The 22,645-nt window shown below is 35.6% G+C and overlaps 1 protein-coding gene across 1 annotated transcript; it reads right to left on the reverse strand.

Moving 5' to 3' along the window:
* Positions 1-3,758: 3,758 nt before the first annotated feature.
* LOC100801193 (leucine carboxyl methyltransferase 1 homolog) lies at positions 3,759-22,185 on the reverse strand. Its single transcript, XM_003542738.4, has 13 exons — positions 22,003-22,185; positions 19,530-19,618; positions 19,290-19,432; positions 11,951-11,998; positions 11,610-11,691; positions 10,777-10,879; positions 9,771-9,891; positions 9,628-9,675; positions 6,107-6,190; positions 5,256-5,320; positions 4,572-4,623; positions 4,195-4,233; positions 3,759-4,059 (listed from the first exon to the last, which is right to left on the reverse strand). Exons 1-13 carry the CDS (start codon positions 22,077-22,079, stop codon positions 4,006-4,008), a joined length of 1,005 nt encoding a protein of 334 aa, XP_003542786.1. The 5' UTR covers positions 22,080-22,185; the 3' UTR covers positions 3,759-4,005.
* Positions 22,186-22,645: the final 460 nt, after the last annotated feature.

Genomic DNA, 22,645 nt, shown 5'->3' on the forward strand with positions numbered 1-22,645 from the left:
ATGCGATTAATGTTGTCATTGTCCTATCTGTGTATATAGTTTTTTGTACACATCAATGTAGCAGTTAAACATGGCCAATGTATTATATTCAAGTTATGTTTAACTACCCAAATTCTGTGGAAAGAAAGGAAAAGCAAGATTCCAGTTATCTGTATAGATGCTCTCACTTTAAAGAGATGGTATATATGTGAATGAAATAAAGCAAATCATATGCTTCAAATGCAAGTAAATTTGTCTCTTTATGTGCAAAAGAGCTAGGGAAGAATTCTAATATAGTTTTATGGCCATGTGAGATTCTCTTCTTTGTTTTCCTTTCATTCTCTTTCTCTCATTCCCATTAATTTCTTCGTCTTCAAGCATTTTCTTTGTGTTGGCATCTTCTTTGTTATAGGTTCTCTCTTGGGCTCTTTGGAACACTTATGTGTGACTGCATAATGCAGCATTGGTAATGCATAAAGTACTGACAATAAATTGCTAGAACTATTCGTGAAATGGACTCAATTGAGAGAGATTTGGATGAAGTTTTTGGTTCAATACTTCAAAAAACTAACATGAATGTAGAGTGTAGAGTAAGAATTAGACTAAGCATATCCAAGAGGCTACAATTTATAGCACATTTGGAAATTCTTAAAAAAATAATCATTTTGTTATTTTTTCTTAAGAAACTTTCACTTTAAAAAAAAAAATACAGGACAAGATAATGCAAACACACGTTTAAACCCGAAACTTTCTTAATCTTATCATTGATGCCAGTGCAAGAGCCAATCCTCAATTGAATATTGGTCATAATTCATATATTTTCTTACAACGTGAACTTTAGGTGGAGCATGACACAGACTAATGTTAAATCAAAGCTTGGTTGTATTAATCCAACAACACCAACCCAACATGGAGTGTATTGAGCCTATCTTCATCTAAATAGTAATAACATAGACGCTTGTTTATAGAAGATTGAAACAGAATTATGTTCCTTATCTATAATTTTGGTTTGAATTTGGTCCTGTAATTAAAAAAAAAATCACTTTGATTCCTAAAAGTGTGTCTGCTGGACCAAATTAATCATTTCGTTAGTTTTTTTTTCACTAACTGTATTATTAATGTTGGGTGGTGACACAAAATCACTCACATATCATCAGTGTCATCAAGTTGACAAAGTCAGTATAATAAACTGATTCAATAGGATGATTTAAGGGACCAAAGTGAATCTTTCCAATCTCAGAGGACTAAACTAAAATCAAATATATAAATAAGGGATCAAAATTCTCATTTGGCCAATATAAAATTGTTATATATCAAAAATAAAAACATCCAACTATAGTGCACAAGTTCAAAACAGAGGGACAAAAGAAGCAGAAGCAGCAGCTAGTACTAAAGGAACGCAACAAAACTTCGTAGTCTCTGTACAACATAAATATATTTCTGGGTTTGTCTCATTCAATCCCTCGTAAAAATGCATGCGTGTTATATGTTTATTTGGCAATCGTGTTTTTTTATTTATTAACTATACAGAATTGATTCTCAACTATTGAAAGTGATAGGGATGTACACACACATTAATCTTATCCAAAGATTTTACATTGGAATTTATGCAAAATGAGAAAAATTGTTTTTATAAGTAAAAAAACACCCTTATAGTCCCCCAAGATTACTAATGTAAGAAAATTTATTCCTTCCATTTGTTTGACTTGGCATTTTGAGGAACCAATTTGGGTCATTGATAGGGGTGACAAAATAATGGTGGTTGTTAGGTGTACCCTGCACCGTTGCTGGTACATCCCGTAAGTCCCATAGACCCTGGATGAGGAATCCGTAATTGTTCATATGATTTTTTAAAAAAATAATTCAAAAATATGATTTATGAATTAATTTAAAATTAATAACTTATGGAACTGAATCTCTGACTTTTGCATTATTAACATGACGCTTTAAGCAACTAATCAATTATATTATAAAATAATTAATGTCATGTAATATTAAAATTTCTAATGTATATTTAATGCGCATGTAAATTTAGATAATAAATTTTGTGATAATTAATTTTGATCTAATAATTAATTTGTTTACATATATAAATTGTAAATAAAAATCATAGATTTATTAACATAAATCTATTAATGTATTTTTTGACTTTATTACAATTAATTTTGATCTAATAATATATTTTTTACATATATAAATTTTAAATAAAAACCATACGTTTCATAAAACCAAAATATTACATAAATATGTCCATTTATGCAAATATATATATATATCGTTCCATTATTTATTTTTTATATTATTATTTTGACTCTCTGATTTTATTTACTTCTCTATTTTGATTTTATTTATTCATTCAATTTTAGAGCATGTTTTTTGTAAGCTATAGCAACCCTGATGATGATGGCAGCAAAAAAGTTCCTCTGGACCCCCCTTTTGTTGATTCTATCAGCTATGTAGTTGTCGTTAATAAGCCTAAAACTATCACTACTAAAGCAGCTGAAGTGGCGCCTTCCACTGTATCATGCAAGAAAGTTGTTCCACTTGAAACTCCCATATCTATGCCCTTTGAGGTTGTTCCTTCCATTGTTGCATTCCAAGAAATTGTTCCAGCTGAAACTAGAACATCTATTCTATCTAAGGTCATGCCTTCCACTGTCGTATGCAAGAAAATTGATCAGTCTCACATAGCCTCTTCTATGGCAACTGAGGTCCTACCTTTAACTGTTGCCTCCAACAAGTTTGATCAACCTGAAACGAGCACATCTAGGGCAACTAAAGTTGCCCGTTCTTCTGTTGCATGCAAGAAAATGCTTGACTTTGCTAAGATTAAGGTTGAAAAGTAGGGTGGCTATGTTCATTTGGCATTGTTTTCTGTGTTGTCTGTTTTTAGTTAATGTATTTTAATTTCCTAAAGCCACATGTATCAGTCCCTAAGTTGTTGTTTAATGTGGCATCTTTTAAGTGTTTTTTGCTAGTGTGTTACTTTCCTGTATTCAAGTTATTTCCTCTTACGTTTATGTGTATTCCAATTCGTTTTGTAATCCTTTCTAAGACTTTATATATGTTATTTGTATTTCAGTGTTTTATTCCTGAGACTATAAATATTATTTATTTTACAATCTATTATTCATATAATATTGATCATGCGTTACAAACATAGATATTTCAATCTATTTAGAGTTTTAGGAACAACTTAAAAAGTATTTTTATTATTTTTTACAATGAGCAGGAATCCTTATTTTTATGTAAAACGCTCATTCTTATTCTTATATGCAACAGAACCAAAATTATTCTGAACTTACCTACTTCTAAATATGGGTGTCCAGATTTGTCCAAGTACATCAATTCCGCCTTTCAATATTGAATATATCTAATTTTGAAATGTTATTTGCAATATTTTTTTACTTTCGTTAAGGAATCAGGAACTTTATTATCTTCTCAGCTTCTATTTAGTCAAATATTCTTATAACTACAAATTAACCTTTATATATGCTTATGCTCTTGATTTTTATTATTTAATACAATTTAATTGAGTATGACCTCAGTTACTTTTTACAGTTGAAACTATCTTCTTAAAATCAATTACAGCAAATAAATCCATACCCTTTTTTGTAATTTTCTTATATAAAAATTAATTATTTTATCGATCCAAACAAAATATTATCTTCAGACCACTTTTCACCTAACATTTAAACATAAAACTTATTTATAACAAAATTCATTACATCTATAGTCGATTATTAATATAAATTCTAAAAATAATCCAACAGAAATTCTGATATAAAAAATAATCTATAATCAATAATTAAAGTAATCTCTTAATACAACATCTACAATCATTTGGCTAAATTCGGATACAATATCTAACAAGTTTCCGAAAACCTTTTTTTACCAGGCATCCTCAACAAGAGTGAGCTGGCACGTGCTTTCTGTATTAACAGTTACCACTTACAACCACAGATAGTAATTGGGAAGATAAATATAACATAAATATATGCTATGGGAGTGTATCCTAGTGCTTCATCATGAAGGAAGCACATTGTTGTCATTAACAAAACCAAAATCACCAAAAAGACCCTGCATCATGAAAGGAAACCAGACAATAAATGCGTATCCACTATTGATTGCATAAGCCAAACCAGACCCTGCATCACTTAAGTTGCCTCTACCAATTTGCTATACATGACAGGACAAAAATGATCAAGATCTTACCATGCCATCATTGATTGCATAAGCCACACAGTAGTGCTCCTGAAATCAGTAGTATAGAAAGAAAATTCAGATAGTATAGCAGTGAAAGAAATAAAAGAGGAACTCTTCACTATTGCTAACAAACCATGTTGATTTGTGGGTCATGTCACCAATTGCTGGCATTAAACTGGGACAATGATTACATCATAAATTTCATTTTTATTTTTCATTGATTCCTAAATAGAAGAAACAAGGACAACTGCAACTCACACCCCCACATCAAATGAGAGCAAATCAACTCTGGCTTATGCCCACCCTTCAAAGTCCCAGCAAAATCTATAGAACAGAATTCAGACACTTTTTATAGCACCTAACATGAATAAAAAAAATGGACTCACCTGCATCATGTACCACTCTTCAAATTCATCAAACAATTCCAGGCGTTCAATCCTAACGGTAAAGTATCAAAAATTAGTTTATTTTGACATAATTTACAAAAGCAACAAACTACCAAGCAGAGTAGAAAAAGAGAGCAAAAGCAACAGCCTGTCGCATGAAGATATATACTTTAGTAATTAGTATCTAATAGAAATCAAATAGTTTCATCATTAGACCGTCATATGATATTGGTAGAACATAATAAGGTTAAAATCTTTATAAGAATAAAAAGCCAGGCAAAGGATCTCCGTAAAAAAGAAGCCAAGAAATGGAAGCATCAAGAAAAAGCAACTACAACAGATGCTCCTCAGGCAAAGCTAATGGAGGACCACCACCCTTTCCACCTCATGAAATTTGGAGTATCTTAGATGATCTTAGATGATCACTTATGAGTGGTTTCTATATATCATTATATTTCCTTATTTAATTAGGATTGGAAATTACGAGCATAGAATAAGTATAAATAAGGGTTAGAGCTTTACGTTTTGTACTATATTGTATCCCACCAATATAAATAAGAGAATGTTATTCATATTCATGGTCTCTTCTATCTCTCTTCTTTCTCTACCTAAATCTCTAGAATTTCATCAATGAACACGTAAGTGTTTGTAAATTTAATACACAGGTATGATTCAACAGAATACCTGTGTCTTTCCGGAGCATCAATAAAATCGTTATAAATTCTCAGCATGTCCCATGCAACAGATTTCTGATACCCACAAAAAACAAATAGCATAAGAATATTAATGTTGGTGATACAATAAATGCACATTAAGACTACATGATGATTCATAAAAATGAAACGAGGAAAAAGTGAAATTTCATAAACAGGTAATAACCCTGAAAATGTGTTTCAAATATGATCGTTTCAATATGTAATCCATTATCCATCACATCAAGAGAATAGAAATGGTAGCTAAGTGGCACCAAGTCCCTCTGGGAGCGCTACTTGATCCCAAGATCAAATATCTGCCAAGCCCATTTTTCTTCACCTCAGCCTTTAATCCCTCTCCCCAATCATTATCACAACCCTCCCTCGTAAGGAATTCAGAGAAGATAATCTCTAATAAGTGCAAAAAAGATAAGTTGATACTTTTTTATCCACTAGAATTTGCTTAGTGTAGGTAGAGGTCCTCCTAGAGCATAAGTTGTCACTGAATGAGAATTTTCAGCCATAATTGTGCTCAACTAAGATATAGATAATACTTAATTAAGATAACTAATAGCTAAGATGACAAAAATTAATATAAATTATCAAATCTCTAAATGACAATTTTCCGTCCTATTTTGAATAGAAGAATTGCAGATTGATAACTATTTATAGTTTAGTCTACTGTGTTCTCAGTCTATTCATGCCTAAATAACTCCCTTTATCATCATTTGGAAAGTTTCCGGAAATGGAAATCAAATCATATGTCAGATGTCAGATATCAATCACAAATCCACAAAAAAGAAACACCAAAGATATATTTTCTAGAAAAAGTTACAAATATACCTGCCATCCTTGGTCCAGAAATAACTTTTCCTTTTCATGTAAAGTTGGTGTATCATAAATACCCAACAGAGCACAACCTCGAGACTGATGCAAAACAGGAAAGAAAAATCATATTATGGTTTTATACACATTAAAGATATTTTTATAATTAATAATCAAAAGTCATAATCTCAACACATAATCACCAAAAAATCTTAAAAAGGCAATAATTAACATGGCAATAACAAAAAATCTTAAATAAGGGGGGCAATACAGCACCAAATCTTAAATATGTTTAAGCCTAGCAGTCAGGCTTAAAGCAATCAAATTAAATACAAGCTTTTCCTTAATCAGAAATGGAGTCCATAAAATGAAGACCTGTCCTAGTTAATAGGGAAAAATAGGGGGGAAAAACACGGGAAAGAAGTCCATAAAAGGAAGATTGTGAATTAATAGGGAATGAAAATAGAATAGATTTGATCAAAATCAGGAGAATATGAACTGGGAAGTGAGAATAGAGAATACTAGGGATGGGGGATCAGAAACATGTAATCTGTGATTCATGAACACAGATCAAGCTGGGATGCATGAATAGACCAAAGGAAGGGCAGGGACCTGAATGCAGGTGACTAGGTGAGCACTAGGTCACTGGAAAGCAACTAAAGTGGGTAAGTTTACATAGAAACAGAAGTCACTGACTCACTGTATTTTGCATCAAAACAGAAACCCTAGTGTTTCAGATGAAAAAAGGAGAAATCATGAAAATAATCCAAAATATTGGGTTAAAAAATCTAAAAAATGGGAGCAAATATGGGTTTTTACTCATATACGGAATAGGGACATGATTTATCAAGATAGTTACCATCCACAACCACAGGCGTGAAAACCAGGACACAAAACCTGTTGTTACATGATGAACAGTTTGTTGTGGCCTGAGACAGAAGAACACTCTAATGCTATAGTGAGCAATTGCCTATCCTGTTTTGGGTGTTAGAATTATATATGTAGCTTTTATATTATTTTATGTTGAGAAAAGTTGTATTGTAATTTATGCTTTTGTTTCTCTACTGTACTCATCTGTGCATAGGGACAGCTTGTACAAAACTCTTCATATATGTAAACCTAAAGCTGAGTGTTCAGTTTGACAGTAGAGAATTATCCCTAAAATATCTTGTCTCAAGTTGGTATCGGAGCATGGTTCGATCCCACTCTGTCTATACTCCACTGTCGTTTGTCATCTCCGGCCACCGTCGCCGCCACCAGCCGCTGTCATACTTTCCAGTGACCACTATATCTGGTTCACCTCACCAAACACAACCAAACCCACGAGATTTCAAAATCCGAAACGTCGTCATGCACCACGTTTCCCTGCATCTCCGTCGGGCATGTGCGTCCCACGCGCTGGTCTCTGGCCACCAGAGCTTCACCGCAACGCCACAGCTATGATCGTCAGCTCAATTCGGTTTTGTTTCAGTCCTCGGATCGTCATTTCGTTGTTGTTTGGATAGTGGTCTCAGTTTTCTGTGCTTATACAAGGGCTGTTTGGTTAGCTGAGTTTCTGGAGCTCAGTTTTCTGTCCTCTTCTCTGCATCACTTCAGGTTCTTCAAAAAGGATGTCTCACATGTATGTTGGTAACTTGGATTCACGAGTTACCGAGAGAGATCTCAAAGACAAATTCAGTGTTTTCGGAGTCATTCGAAGTGTTTGGGGTGCTCGCAGACCACCGGGTTATGCCTTCATTGACTTTGATGACCACATAGATGCACTAATGCTATTCGTGAATTGGATGGCAAGAATGGTTGGAGGGTTGAGCTTTCACACAACTCTAGAGGAGATGGTGGTTCTGATTTGAATGTCTCTGTTTTCTTAAAATGACTATAACAAGCACTAGTCTGTCTAAATTTAAAAAATATAAATCAAGTTTTTCTGATGAAGAATATCAAGAGGTTGAAGTCCAGCAGCCAAGCTCAATTATGTACAATGTCGAGTGTTTCAACAGCTTGTGCTTCTCAATCATTGGTCAAGGTCCATGGATAATTGATTCAGGTGCTTCAAATCATATTTCTGGTAATGCCTCTTTATTTTCCTCTTTGTCTTCTGCAAAGTTTCCTCATCTTATAACCTTAGCCAATGGTACTAAGGTAGCTTCTAAAGGTGTTGGGCAAATATCACTGCTCCTGCCCTAAACTTGGAATCTGTTCTTTTTGTCCCTAATTGTCCCTTTAATTTGATCTCTTTAAGTCAGTTAACCAAGCCCTTAAATTGTTTTGTAACATTCCAGAAAGATATAGAAGACTAGTTGGAAAGCTCATTTATCTCACAATTACAAGACCTGACATCTCCTTTGCAGTTAGTGTGAATAGTAAGTTCATGCAGGCTCCTCATGTTGATCACTGGAAGGTTGTGATTCACATTCTCAGGTATATTAAAAAGGCTCCGGGACAAGGATTGTTATATGAGGACAAAGGAAATACCCAAATTTCTGGGTATTGTGATGTTGATTGGGCTGGAGGCCCCATAGACAAAAGGTCCACCACTGGATATTTTGTATTCATTGGAGGCAATATTATCTCTTGGAAGAGCAAGAAACAAAACATTGTTGCTCGATCCAATGCAGAAGCAGAATATAGGGCCATGACCACGACTACTTGTGAGTTAGTTTGGATCAAACAACTTCTTCAAGAGTTGCAGTTTTGTGAGGTCAAACAAATGAAGTTGTATTGTGACAACCAGACAGCTCTACAAATTGCTTCCAATCCAGTGTTTCATGAAAGAACCAAACATATAGAGATTGACTGCCACTTTGTTAGGGAGAAACTGTTATCCAAGGAGATCAATACTGAATTTGTCAGCTCAAATGATCAACTTGCAGATATTTTGACCAAATCTTTGAGAGGACCTCGGATCCAGTTCATATGTTTAAAGCTTGGAGCATACAATTTATATGCTCCAGCTTGAGGGGGAACGTTAGAATTATATATGTAGCTTTTATATTATTTTATGTTGAGAAAAGTTGTATTGTATTTTGTGCTTTTGTTTCTCTACCGTACTCATCTGTCCATAGGGCCAGCTTGTACTAAACTTTTCACATATGTATACCTAAAGTTGAGTGTTCAGTTTTAGACACTCAAGAATTATCCCTAAAATATCTTGTCTCAAGTTTGGGTAAGATGACTAATCCTCGCCTGAGGTTCTAAGGTCATTCTTTCTCACAAGTATGCTTTTTTTTTTTTTTTGGTCAGCAAAGAGTAATATATATATATGCTTTGGGGCTTGAATCTCAGACATTGCAGATAAAGCTCATCTCTTTAGGGCTCCAGCTTGATAATGCTAACTACAACCTTATAAGTACAACAAAAGTAGGATAATGAACAAAAACAAAGGCACGGCACAGCAATTAGAGGGGAAAAAATGCAAAGTACATATGTATTGTTAGACAGCGAAAAGAAATTCCACTTGAGATCAGACATGTCCAGGTAATCTGAAATTAATCAATTGTAACCTGAAAACTATGAATAGAACAAAACTTTCAAATCCTTACCTCCAAATTTCTTATCATCTGCTGCCCAAAAGCATCATCTGGGAGGATCTGTTAAGAAAGTACCATATAATTCAAAAAAGATACTACTTTATTTCCATGAAAGTAGTAGTAGTAATAGAATATGAAATTATGAAGGCTGTTACCTGCTCATAAAGAAAAAATATTGCTGTCGAAAATGCTTGTGAAGCCCAACCAACAACCGCACGACTTGAATCTGGATCCAAGTAGATCAGAACACATTCTGAAATTATAAAAGTCGGCAGACTGATAACAATATCAGAATAAATCAATTTATCATTCCTTGATCGTGAAAAATGTGAGTATTAACTAAACTCAAATTAAACTAAAAAACACATTTTTGCAGAGCAAAAAAAAACTAAAATACACATGCAGACACAAAAAAAAATGTAAAATAGCTAAAGAATAACCAACAAGAAATTACTAAATTAGCATCAAATCCCCCAGCATGAGTGTCTTTAGCATCAAATCCACCAGCATAGAAAAAATAAGAACTACAAGTCAGCACAAAAATATAAAAAGAAAGTGAAAGTTAAGAATTTTTATGGCTGAATTTCGTTTCTTCCTGCCATTTTCTCAAATATATAATTGTAAGATGTATGAAGGGACACAACATTGCTTTCCAATTATAAAACTCAGGCATTATCTTCAAAATCATTTTCAATTTTAAAACTTTGGATTCTATGATCTTTTTGTATTTATATTTATCATTTCCCCAACAGATGCTGGCAACTTCTAACAAATTATTATTTATAACAATGCAATTGGCAAAGACATTTAGAAATGTCCCGAAGTTGTATAATTGTAAGTCATATGATGAAATACAATATTGCTTTCCAATTATTAAACTCAGAAGCATTGTCTTTCATAAAAATTTATAGCATAATTCATTAAAGAGAAAGTACAGAAGAAGCACAAGATATGATATCAGCACAGCAGTCTTTATAACCCTTTATTTAAAACTTTCAGATTCTAAGAACTTCATTATTCTTTTCCTAGAAAGGGATGATACCTGCAAACAAATTATCAATTATATTGGAATAGTAACAGAATTTCACAACTGTACAAGAGAGAGGGAGAGAGAGACAGACAGACAGAGAAGCGGATACAGAGCTAACTGCCCATACATACCTTGGGTCCATACCAGCAACAGATATAATATTATTTAATTGTTGTATATCACGCAAATCTGCAGGGACTAGCTTATAGTGAGCACTGACCACTTCTCCTTTCTCTGGCAGAGAATGACACATACAAGTATCAGTTCAGATTAGTGGTAAACTGGTAATCATGAATTCTATCTTTCAGCATTGATGGTTCCAAAACTCACAATGAAAAGATCATATTGACTATATCCCCAACTCAAATGCTACAAGTCAGTTCTTAGATGCTCGTAGTTCTCTAAGATTAAGCTTGGTGGCTGAATCAAAGTTGCTCTAACCTTCTGGATCAGAGCTTTTGGTTCATCCATGCATATGTTTTACTCTTAACATAGAGATTTGAAGGGATATAGACTATACTATCTTGACCTTTATTTTTATCTAATTTTAATCTGACAGATTACTTTATGGGTCTAGACCCAGTTCCAGCTTTCCTCACTGATAATTCAGGCATTTTCAATTATAATGAACAATCATTAAATAAAATGCTTTAGGAATTTATAAATATTTCATTCCACCTTTTAAGAAACTAAACTATCCTCTAAAATATCACCATCCCTCTTGGTATCATTATATGCATTTTCCTTTCATCTGTTTGTTTGAAGAATTGGTGAGAGGAAATGGTTACAAGACTAGAAGGATTAAATGTCTAGGGTTTGAAAACTTTTAAGGGTGTGAATTTTTTAAATTGGTAGTTGAACACCATGTGCTACCACAAAAAAAAAGGACATCACCATAATAAGATAATAAAAATCATCAGAGCTTGCCCCATCCATATAAAGTATCATATTCAGCATTGCTTACCTCTTGATATGGTTGCAATTTCACCAAGTTTATTCCTCAATTGACTGTAATTCTCAATAAGAGCTGCCTTTTTACTAGTTACCTTGATTACAAATACAATAGAGGTTTACATTTCTATACAAATAATGACAGTTAAAAACTTACAGTTTAAAAAATATATAAATTATAAAGCTTAATCTCTCTTCATTTTGCAATTCGATATAGATTTAGTCAAAAGAGATAGTATACATGCATGAGTTTCTAGACAATATACCTATGACCAATCCCACTCAGAACCCATAAACAACAAGAAATATAGGTTGCATTGCAACTAAAAATTTGAAAGGTATTCAAGTTTCTACCTCCTTAAAATCCACTTCCACATACATATATGGTGTTTTCCCCTCATCCTGCAAAGAAAATATTTTGCAAATTACAACTGTAAATCAGCACAACACAAGTTTAGTGAAGCTAAGTTAAAGGTTGATAGGAAAAAATGGAACTAATGGTAATGAGTAACAAAGTACAAAGTTTCACAATTTCCATCCACATCCAGAGTCACATGGAGGCTATAAGAAACAGCCTAAGGATTCAAGCAGAAGCTGCACACATATATTTTTGCATCTTTGATGAGCATTGCTGAAAGAAGAAAACATTCTTCTTCGTACCAGGCAACAATAACTCTAATCTAAACAACAAAGTTATTAAAAATAATAGGAAACAGAGAAGCTTTACACTACTTATACAACAGATTAAGTTTAAGCTTATGAATAAAGTATGTTTTGCACACATATTACTATATCATAAGTGAGAGATGAAAGGCAGAGAGAGAGAGAGAGGTAGAGAAAGAGAGTGTAGAGAGAGAAACACTGGGTGGGGGAGAGACAGTCTGAGAGATAGGAGAGCACGGAGAGACAGAGCGAGCCTCGGAGAGGTTTCCCGACGGCGCTATGTCGGAAACAGGGGAAGGTCTAAGCTTTCTAATTTGGTGACTAACTGGAGAGACCACAAGGATATCACATCCTTCTACTTTTCTCGCTTCGCTGAAGATGTCACAGAGAAAGAACTCTGGTATCATTTCAAAAAATGGGGGGATGTTAGAGAAATCTTCATTCCCAAAAGACGTAACTCCTCGGGACGAAGATACGGTTTTGTTAGGTTCAAAGGGGTTCATGATATCCCCTACCTGGCGAAACAGCTCGACAGCTTGGTTATAGGGGGGTTGAAACTGTTCGTCAATCTCCCAAAGTACGGCAGGGTGTCGCAGAGGGAGACAATGACGGCGCTCCAAAAACGGCACGGCCCAGACAGTAACAAGGATGAGGAGCTTTGACGTCAACATGTTAAGCCTTCATCATATGTTGAGGCGCTGAAAAGAAACATAAGAAGGCCAGAAAATCAGAGGACAGAAACCAACATCATCAATGACATATCTTCATTAACCAAGATTCACCTTCAAGTGGAGTCAGAAGACACGCTATGGTTAAAGGATGCATGGGTAGGCCGCCTTAAAAATCCGGCTTTGTTTGAACGATTGGAAGACGAGTTTCGTTGGGGGCTTGGACTGGAGGCGATCCCCAGATATTTGGGTGATGATAAAGTGTTGTTTTTGGGTCTCACTGATGACGACGCGGACAATCTCATCAATGGCGGAACAACAGGGGGGTCAAGTGTGCTTTCTTCCATTTCAAGGTGGAATCCTCGTTTACGAGTAGGATGTCGACTTACATGGATTCAATGTTGGGGGATTCCTATTCAAGCGTGGAACCAGAATTTTATCAGTCAAATTGTTGCGGACGTGGGCGAATTGGTGGATTTGGATGACTCAGTGGAGGAGAAGAGGAGATTGGACAGAGCAAGGGTCCTCGTTAAGACTACAAGGAGGCCTTTAATTCAACATACGGTGGAGGTGCAGATTGGAGAAGAGCAGTTCATGGTCCAGATTGCTGAGGAGTGCTGCGGTGGATGCCAAGATCGTTGTCGGAGAGGGAGAAACGCGCGTGGGTCATCGGAGGAGCTTAACTCCGATGACAGCTTCCTCGACAGCTCATCTTTCACCAACTAGGGTATAGGGGATAACGAGTCATTTGTGCCGGAAACGGAATCATGCAACGGTCGTCCTAGCACAATGGCCGTCGACGGCGCAGATCACAATGGGGAGCAGCAACCGCAACATCTGCCGGTCTCGGATTTGCACATCGCCCATCACGGCATCGTCGCCGAGACCGAAGTCGGACCTGAAGTCCGACAGTCTCTCCCCTTACCCACTGGTCAAGCTTTTACAGGTTACCCGCTGGACAATGTTTGTCGGGCTGTAGGTGGAGACCAGCGGACAATCACGCACGGACCAAATTTGAATTTCTTGCAGGTCCCGGACACCAATGATACTCACGATATTGAAAAAAAAGGGGCCATGCAGCAGGTAACTTTGCTTAACAGAGGAGATGCTTTTCAGTCATATCACCATTTTGGTAACGAAGAACATGGTGAGTCCAGTGGATTGGAAATGAATCAAAAGCTGGATATTGAAGTAGGGGGTGACGTGGAGAAGGCTCATGATATGACCATGACACGGGGCATAGGTAAACACAAGGAGGTGGAGGCCCTTTATGCTGGAGAGGAAACACGTGCAACACTTAATCATCAGAATTCCAGTTTTACCCCCAAGGATAAAAGATCCAATTTGGGCCTTAACCCAAAAGCAGGGGGGGTGCAAATATTTGCCAGGTATATTCCAGGCATAGAAGGTGCAAGAAGAAACCATTTATGGGCCTTATCCCATCGGGCTCAGGTGATGAAACAAAGGAAAGACTCTCACAACCTCCAAACACTCAGCTCTTGTCACTTCAAAGGGAGCCAGTCAATGACAACCTTGAAATTTCACTCCAGCCACAGCTTACTAATGGAATCAAAGAGGCAACTATTGACCCTGAGAAAACAGGTAATCCGGATGCTTTTCAGATGTGGAGCATGGCCAAGCAATTGGGCCTCACGGGAGAGGGAAGCAAGGAGATTATTATTCAAAAGTTTCAACATATGGAGGAGAGAGACAGGGCAGAAGCTATTAGCAGGGAGACAACAGCTGACATTAATGAAAATAATTTCATATAATGTTAGAGGCCTTGGGAGGGGTGTGAAGTGGGGCGCTATCAGAAGATTAGTAAAGATGGAGGGCGTGGACATGCTATGTCTTCAAGAGACTAAGAAAGAGGTGGTGGACAAAGCCTTGTGTCAGGCTTTATGGGGTCATGCAGAGGTAAATTGGGAATTCCTTCCAGCTATAAGTTCAGCAGGTGGCATTCTCTGTTTATGGGGTGAAAATTCCTTTAGGTTGCAACGGAAAATCAGTGGTCCTGGTTTTATTTTATTGACGGGAGAATGGGTTCAAGAAGCTCAACTAGTCACAATCGTCACTATTTATTCACCTTGTGATATAAATAGGAAAAGAATCCTGTGGGATTCTGTAAAACAATTGAGACAGGCATTGGTTGGAGGGTTATGGTGTATTTTGGGGGATTTTAATTCCATTAGAAGGCCTGATGAAAGGTTTACATCTGGCCATAGCTTGGCTGAGGACAGCTCATCTACAGAATTTAATGAATGGATAGAGGATTTGGAGGTTTTGGAGGTTCCGTGGCTTGGTAGAAATTTTACGTGGTATAGACCTAATGGTGCCTCTAGAAGCAGACTTGATAGGTTTCTTATATCTCATGAATGGCTTGAAAAATGGCCTAACAGCATTCAAACTGCTCTCGCAAGGAACTTTTCGGATCACTGCCCAATTGTCCTTCGTTCTAATGAGATTGATTGGGGCCCCAAACCTTTCCGGATAATGGACTGTTGGCTTCTTGATAGATCCTTCAAAGAAACTGTCCGTCACAGCTGGACATCCTTCCAACAACCAGGGTGGGGAGGTTATATCCTTAAACAGAAAATAAAGAATTTAAAAACCAGCTTGAAGAGATGGAATAGAGATCACTTTGGAGATACTCTCACAAAGGTCAAAAAGATTGAATCTGAATTGTATAAGCTGGAGGAAGACACAAATCAAAGGCAGCTATCTCATCATGAAGTTCAGCAAAGGAAGAAGCTGCAGGAACAGCTTTGGATAGCAGCCCAAGCTCATGAGTCTATTTTGAGACAAAAATCAAGGTCAAGGTGGATTAAGGAGGGAGATTGCAATTCCAAATTTTTCCATATGTTGATAAATGCAAATCGGAGCAGAAACTCTCTAAAAGGGGTTATGGTGGATGGCGCTTGGTCAACTGAACCTCTTAAAGTGAAGGAGGAAGCTAAGGCTTATTTCTCTCAAAGATTCAGAGAATCAGATCTGCACAGGCCTAAATTGGATGGCATTCATTTTCCATCTATTACCCATCATCAGAACTGCTTGCTAGTGGCACCTTTTTTGGAGGAGGAAGTGAGGTCGGCAGTTTGGGATTGCGGTAGTGACAAGAGTCCGGGTCCTGATGGACTTAATTTCAAATTCATCAAGTTTTTTTGGCAGCTGATTAAACCTGATGTCCTTAGGTTTTTAGATGAATTTCACGTCAACGGGGTCTTCCCTAGGGGTTGTAATGCATCCTTCCTAGCCCTAATTCCTAAGGTGGCTGACCCGCTCTATTTGAATGATTACAGACCTATATCTCTTATAGGCTGTATGTACAAGATCGTGGCAAAGATTTTGGCTAAGAGATTGAAGAAAGTGCTGCCTACTATTATTAATGAAGCGCAAGCTGCATTTATTGAAGGAAGACATCTCCTCCAAAGTGTTCTTATAGCTAACGAAGTGATTGATGAAGCTAAAAGGAGTTCCAAACCTTGTTGCATCTTCAAAGTTGATTTTGAGAAGGCTTACGATTCGGTATCATGGGAGTTTTTGTTTTATATGTTAAGCAGAACAGGTTTTAACTCTAAATGGATAAGTTGGATGGAGGGCTGTTTGAAATCTGCCTCTATTTCGGTCCTCATAAATGGCAGCCCCACATCGGAATTCTTACCCCAAAGAGGTCTTAGACAAGGAGACCCTCTTGCTCCATTTTTATTTAATGTGGTTGCTGAAGCATTGAATGGCTTGATGAGGTCAGCTGTGGAGAATAACATGTTCAAAGGCTTTAATATTTCAGGCAGTGATGTGTCCATTAGCCTTTTGCAATATGCGGATGACACTATTTTTTTTGGGGAGGCCTCTTTGGATAATCTGAAAGCTATTAAAGCTATTCTTAGAACTTTTGAATTGGTTTCTGGTTTAAAAATCAATTTTGCTAAGAGTAGCTTTGGAGCTTTTGGAATGAATGACCTTTGGAAGCAAAGGGCAGCTAGTTATCTGAACTGTAGTCAGTTGGTCCTTCCTTTTATCTATCTTGGCATACCTATTGGGGCTAATCCGAGGCGAGCTCGTGTATGGGAACCAATCATTCAAAAATGTGAGAGAAGGCTAGCTAGGTGGAAGCAGAGGTTTATCTCTTTTGGGGGGAGAGTGGCTCTTATCCAATCAGTACTTACCTCTATTCCTATCTATTATTTTTCATTTTTCAGGGTACCAAAATCAGTTATCAACAGATTAATCAAGCTTCAAAGGAGTTTTCTTTGGGGAGGGGGTCAAGACAGCAAGAAGATTGCCTGGATAGCTTGGGAGAAAGTGTGTCTTCCTAAACACAAGGGGGGTTTAGGCATCAAAGATATTCTGACTTTTAATTTGGCCTTGCTTGGTAAATGGATGTGGAACCTTATGCAGCACCAAGGGTCTCTTTGGGTAGCAGTTTTGGAGGCTAAATATGGGGGTTGGAGAGGTTTACTTGAAGAAGGAAGAGCCAACACGCAGTCCATTTGGTGGAGGGATTTAAAAAGAGCAATTCAGCACTCTCACCATAGTATAAGTCTTCAACAGCAATTCAAATGGAAGGTAGAAGCGGGGGATAAGGTAAAATTTTGGGAAGATAGATGGATTTGTCATGATCAATCTCTAGCTGAAAAGTATCCTAGGCTATATCTGATTTCTTCCCAGCAGCAGCAGCTAATTGGTCAAGTGGGGGAGCATATTAACTCCTCTTGGGAGTGGCGTTTTATTTGGAGAAGACCGCTGTTTGATAGTGAAGTTGATTTGGCCATCACTTTCCTATCTGAAGTTGATGGTCAAGTTATTCTCAATCATGGGGCTGATAGGTGGGTGTGGGCAGCAGATCAGTCGAGTATTTACTCTACTCAAAGTGCTTATGAAGTGTTATGGGAAGGGGTTGCAGAGGAGAATTTAGAGGATTGTTTCCGGGTGTTATGGAAAATTAGGATTCCAAGTAAGATAGCGGTTTTTGCTTGGAGGCTCCTTAGGGATAGGTTACCTACAAAGTCAAACTTGCAGGCTAGACAAGTGCAGATTCCTGATTTAAATTGTCCCTTTTGTGGAAGGATGGAGGAGGATGCATCCCACCTTTTTATCCACTGCAGTAAGATCCAACCTTTATGGTGGGACTCTATGTCCTGGATAAATCTCAAAGGTGCTATGCCTTTGAGTACAAAACAGCTGTTCATGCAGTACTCATTTTTGCAAGAAGATGGTAGAAGGAATAGGAGGTGGCAATACTGGTGGTTGGCTATCACTTGGTCTACTTGGCAGCTTCGAAACCGAATTCTGTTCTCTGGAGCGACTTTTGATGGAAACAAATTGGTTGAAGATGCCACTTTCTTAATGTGGACTTGGCTTCATAATTTGGAGAAGGATTTTACTATTCATTTCAATCAATGGTCCAGTAACTTCAAACATCATTTTTTGCAGTAGTAGGGGTGTTTTTTGGGATCATATCACTTGTATTTTCTTCCCATATTTTGGTTCCTAATCAGTCTTATGTTGCCTGATTGAGGAACCATATTTATGGTGTCTATCTCTGTATTTAGTACCTCTGGTACTTTTCTAATATATATATAGTTTTATCTTTGCTGATCAAAAAAAAAAATAATTGAAATAATCATTTCACCAAAAGTTTGGTAAAGTATGAGACCATTTTACATATGTGCAGCACTTATAAAACAGCACATCAGCAACCATATCCAAACTATTTTTGGAGCCATCAGTCCATTGGAAAAACAAAGAGAAGAACAAAAGCAGAAGGGAAAGCATAAGTGCCAGTCATGGAGAATTCACAAGGCATAGAGAGTCTAACATACATATACCAGTATTACAATATTCCACCAATAAGTAATTCAAATTAACATTATTTATTCATCTACATTCATATTTTTCCTCATCCATTTGTATAACTAACCCGCACAGTTCTAAAAGGAAGTTACATTCCACATTGAATAGAAAAAGAAAAAAGAAATAAAAGAAAAGATTTTCAGCTAAAACACATTTGTGGCATGAGAACTCAAATTTCAAAATAATTCATTCTCACAATGTCTATGTCTTGTGTAGTAGAGTATGATATTCAGTCTTAAAGACTGAGATTGCAAAAGCAGCAGGCAATTAGCACGAGCACTAACAACAATGAAATAAAAGTGTCTCCATGTCCTTTTAAAACACAACGTAATAAAATTTCACCAATATTTAAATGCAAAAGCATTAGATCAACAAATATCAGTTCAATTCAAGCCTTCAATTAACCTGCAAGGCCCCAAAAGGATAGCTAACCTATAGTTTATAAGGCAGAAGCAGATTAACATTTAAGTACAACTTGCACAGTACAACTCACAAGGAAAACCAGGCACCTGCAACTGAAAATATGTTGTGTCAAAGCCTGCTCCAAGTGATAATATCTGCTTCTTAATTGGGGCATCTCCATCTGTCTTTTTCTCAACATCAAGAAACTGATAGAGAAGTTTCCGAAATGCAGCCCAACGAGCAAAGTAACCTTCATAATCATAAACAATAAAAATGCATTAATAAACTAATAAGTTGAAGGGTAGGAACTTAAACAAGTCAATTCTTTAAAAGAAGCTAAATCCTACCACGATTAATGATTGGAGATCTCCTCACAGGCCTTCTCACAAATAAATGAATATAATCATCTTTCATGTATCCCTTTTTTACACATGACCTACAGTCAGTTTATGGAGAGAATATATTCATCATATAAGAATAACAACTATAATTCATTTGAAACTCTGATGAAAATTTATGACTTAAAATGAGTAAGAATAATATCAACATTATTGGAACCAATGTTACATGGATGTTTATAAGATTTGCGATGAGGGAGAGAAATTTTTCCAGTACACAGAAAGGATGGATAGACCTAATCAAAATAGCAGATTGATAATAATGATCAAAGTTCATTTGAAGTTAGATTGTTTTGCATGAACTACAGTCTATATCATTATGTGGTGAAAATATGTGAGTACTGTACTAGGATAAGTGAGTTAAGAGTGTAGAAGTTAGTAGTCCAGTTGTCAAGTGACAGCTGGCAGCTAACTGTTAGAAGCGTGCTCTGCAAGTCTCCTAAATCTAGTATAAAAGCTAGATTGCAATAGACACTGTCTGGGAATGAAATTAGATTTTTCAGTTCCACAAGTTTTAGTTCCTCTCTCTCTCTCTCTCTCTCTCTGTTTCTAATAAATACAGTTTGGGTAGATCCATTTTTTGTCAATTATTTTTTTCTACCCTGTTTTTTTAACATATATTTTTAAAACAGAAAAATTTATACGCAAGTTTCAAACTCTATGCTATTTCTTCTCCAGCATGAATGGGCTAGCCAAATTTAAAATATTAGACCTTAAGGCCTACTATATGTCTATATTTGTAAAAAGGAAAAAGGAAAAAAATAAAGAAGCTAAATGATACTGTATTTTATATAATTGGGGGTATTAGGTAAGGTACTAAGGTTTTCATCTTCTTCTACTCAACAACTTTGTATTCTCACTTGGTCGACCTTGTCTCTTATTCTGTCAACTCTGCAACTGGCAGCCATGAGAGGTTTTTCCCATCATTGTGTCATCAACATATGCTACTGTGCTTATTTTTATTACTATTATGTCTAAGTCTGGAATGCTCATAGAAATGTTTTGGGTCACAAATGACACCCATCTTTGGAGATTTTAGCAAAAGCAAAACATGTAACACTGATCTTGATTAACTTGGCACAAATACACAAAATAAAAGAAGACACATCAAATTTCCTTTCTAAGGCATTTGGCATCTCAACACACACACACACTGCATATGTATTTGGTAACCATAATATTATATCATTTAAAATTAAATCAAGCTGTTACAGATAAAAGAATGTAAATGTTTTAACATAAATTGCATTTGAACAAATTAATAAACAGAGAAATTAAGTGTTTCATTGGATTTGTTTCATAATATAAAACTTCACAGCCACTCCAATGAAAGTAATTTATCCAGCCAATGTTTCCTCAAAACCATGTCATGAATAAATAACATCCTCTTTACATGCAATACATTGTAACATTTCATCAAAAACCAAAACCAGTTTCCATGGCCATAAAAGGCATTCCACTGATTCCAGTACTGAGACAAGATTCATCTTGATTAGTGCTTATGCAATAGGGGCCATCTCACTTAACCTTCTGCAATATTCATCTTCAAAAGTATAAATGCAACTCTTCTATTGCATCACCCCTTGACAAACAAACTTTTAGAGGAAGCAAAAAAATAGGATTTGCAATTCCCATCACTTAAGAGAGTAAATGACCAAAAAAGACAAAGCCATCACTTAAGAGAATGAAGCATTTCCATAATACACTAAAAAAAAACGAAATCTCTTTAGAAAACCGCTTAAGAGGATTTGCAGATTCAAACTTAGGGACTGTCTTAAAAAAAAGGGGTATATAACCACTATGTCGCATGTCAACATACACTGCAGTTTCTAGATAGACCTAGGCCCTATTTGGATAAATAATCTATAAGCACTTATAGAAGAAGAAAATAAGAAAGTAAAATGAATTGAATTTCTCCCATAAGCTAAAATAAACCTATGCACTTAACTTTTATAAAAAAATTATCATCTAACTTCTCCAAAAATTAAGGTACATAAGTTGATTTTAACTTGCGAAAGAAGCTCAATTCATTTTGTCTTCTTATTTTCTTCTCCCATAAGTAGTGTTTATGGAGAAGTTTATCCAAACAAGACTTTATTCCTAATCTAATAAAATGGGGAGGAAAAAAGTATTTTAAAAAAAACGCCAACAACTCAAGCATGTTAATCCTTAATCTCTACAATGGTGCACAACGAGCAAAATCCTAAAAAAATCACATTAAAATTTTAAAATAAAAAAAAAATCAGGGCAAACAAAAATTAAATTAAAGAATAAGCTGAAAAGCTAAAAAAAAAAAACAATGCGTAGGCTACATCATAGTTGAGGTTAGGAACAAGCCAAATTGCATGATCCAAAATACAGTGAAACAAAAAAAAAAAAAGCTTTAAGGCTTAATAATGATGAAAAAAGAAGGTGTGCGTACAATTTACTGGCGGAAGCGTCGTCGTTGGTGGCTTGCACGGCTGCATCGTTTCGTGAATCGGACGCTGCGTCCGTCATCGTCGTTCTTTCACCAACGTTATTCTCTGTGGTTAGGTTTTGCCTGAATGATAACAACAGAACAAGGTCTTTGAAACTGGATAGAAAATTAAATAAATAAATAATTTATTTACGCTCGGCTCCACAATCCACACTTAAAATACAAATAAATAATTAACAAAATAAAATAACAATATGTAATACTTTCGATGAGATATTAAAAAACCTTTTTAAAATAACAATTGAGGATGTTTTTTGTAAGCACTTTAAAAAAAATTAATAAGATAAAATTTGTTTCTTAAAATAAAGAGAAATTAAACGAACACAAAAAAAATATAAAGTTGTTTATTTTATTAAAATAAGTTTTTTAAATAAATAAGTTTAAACAAATTGTCCATAATTAACTTATTAAAATGAGTAAAAAAAATATTTTTTTAAGTTTAAATAATTTAGACAAATACATTAAACAAAAAAATTGTTCATTATGTTAATAATTATTTATTTCAACAAATAAGTTTTGAGAAAATAATAATTATATGTATTATTTTCAAGAGGAATAATTTATTTAAAGATACAAAAGATATTCA

The sequence above is a fragment of the Glycine max genome, chromosome 13, assembly GCF_000004515.6.
Source record: "Glycine max cultivar Williams 82 chromosome 13, Glycine_max_v4.0, whole genome shotgun sequence".
Taxonomy (NCBI): domain Eukaryota; kingdom Viridiplantae; phylum Streptophyta; class Magnoliopsida; order Fabales; family Fabaceae; genus Glycine; species Glycine max.

Bases quoted from the DNA above. Each gene is read 5' to 3' on its own strand.
- LOC100801193 (XM_003542738.4), bottom strand. From the start codon at position 22,079: ATGACGGACGCAGCGTCCGATTCACGAAACGATGCAGCCGTGCAAGCC. The intron at 19,619-22,002 runs GTACGCACACCT...AACTGACTGTAG, and splicing joins GACGCTTCCGCCAGTAAATT to GTCATGTGTAAAAAAGGGAT. The intron at 5,321-6,106 runs GTATATTTGTAA...TGTGGGTATCAG, and splicing joins TTCTGGACCAAGGATGGCAG to AAATCTGTTGCATGGGACAT.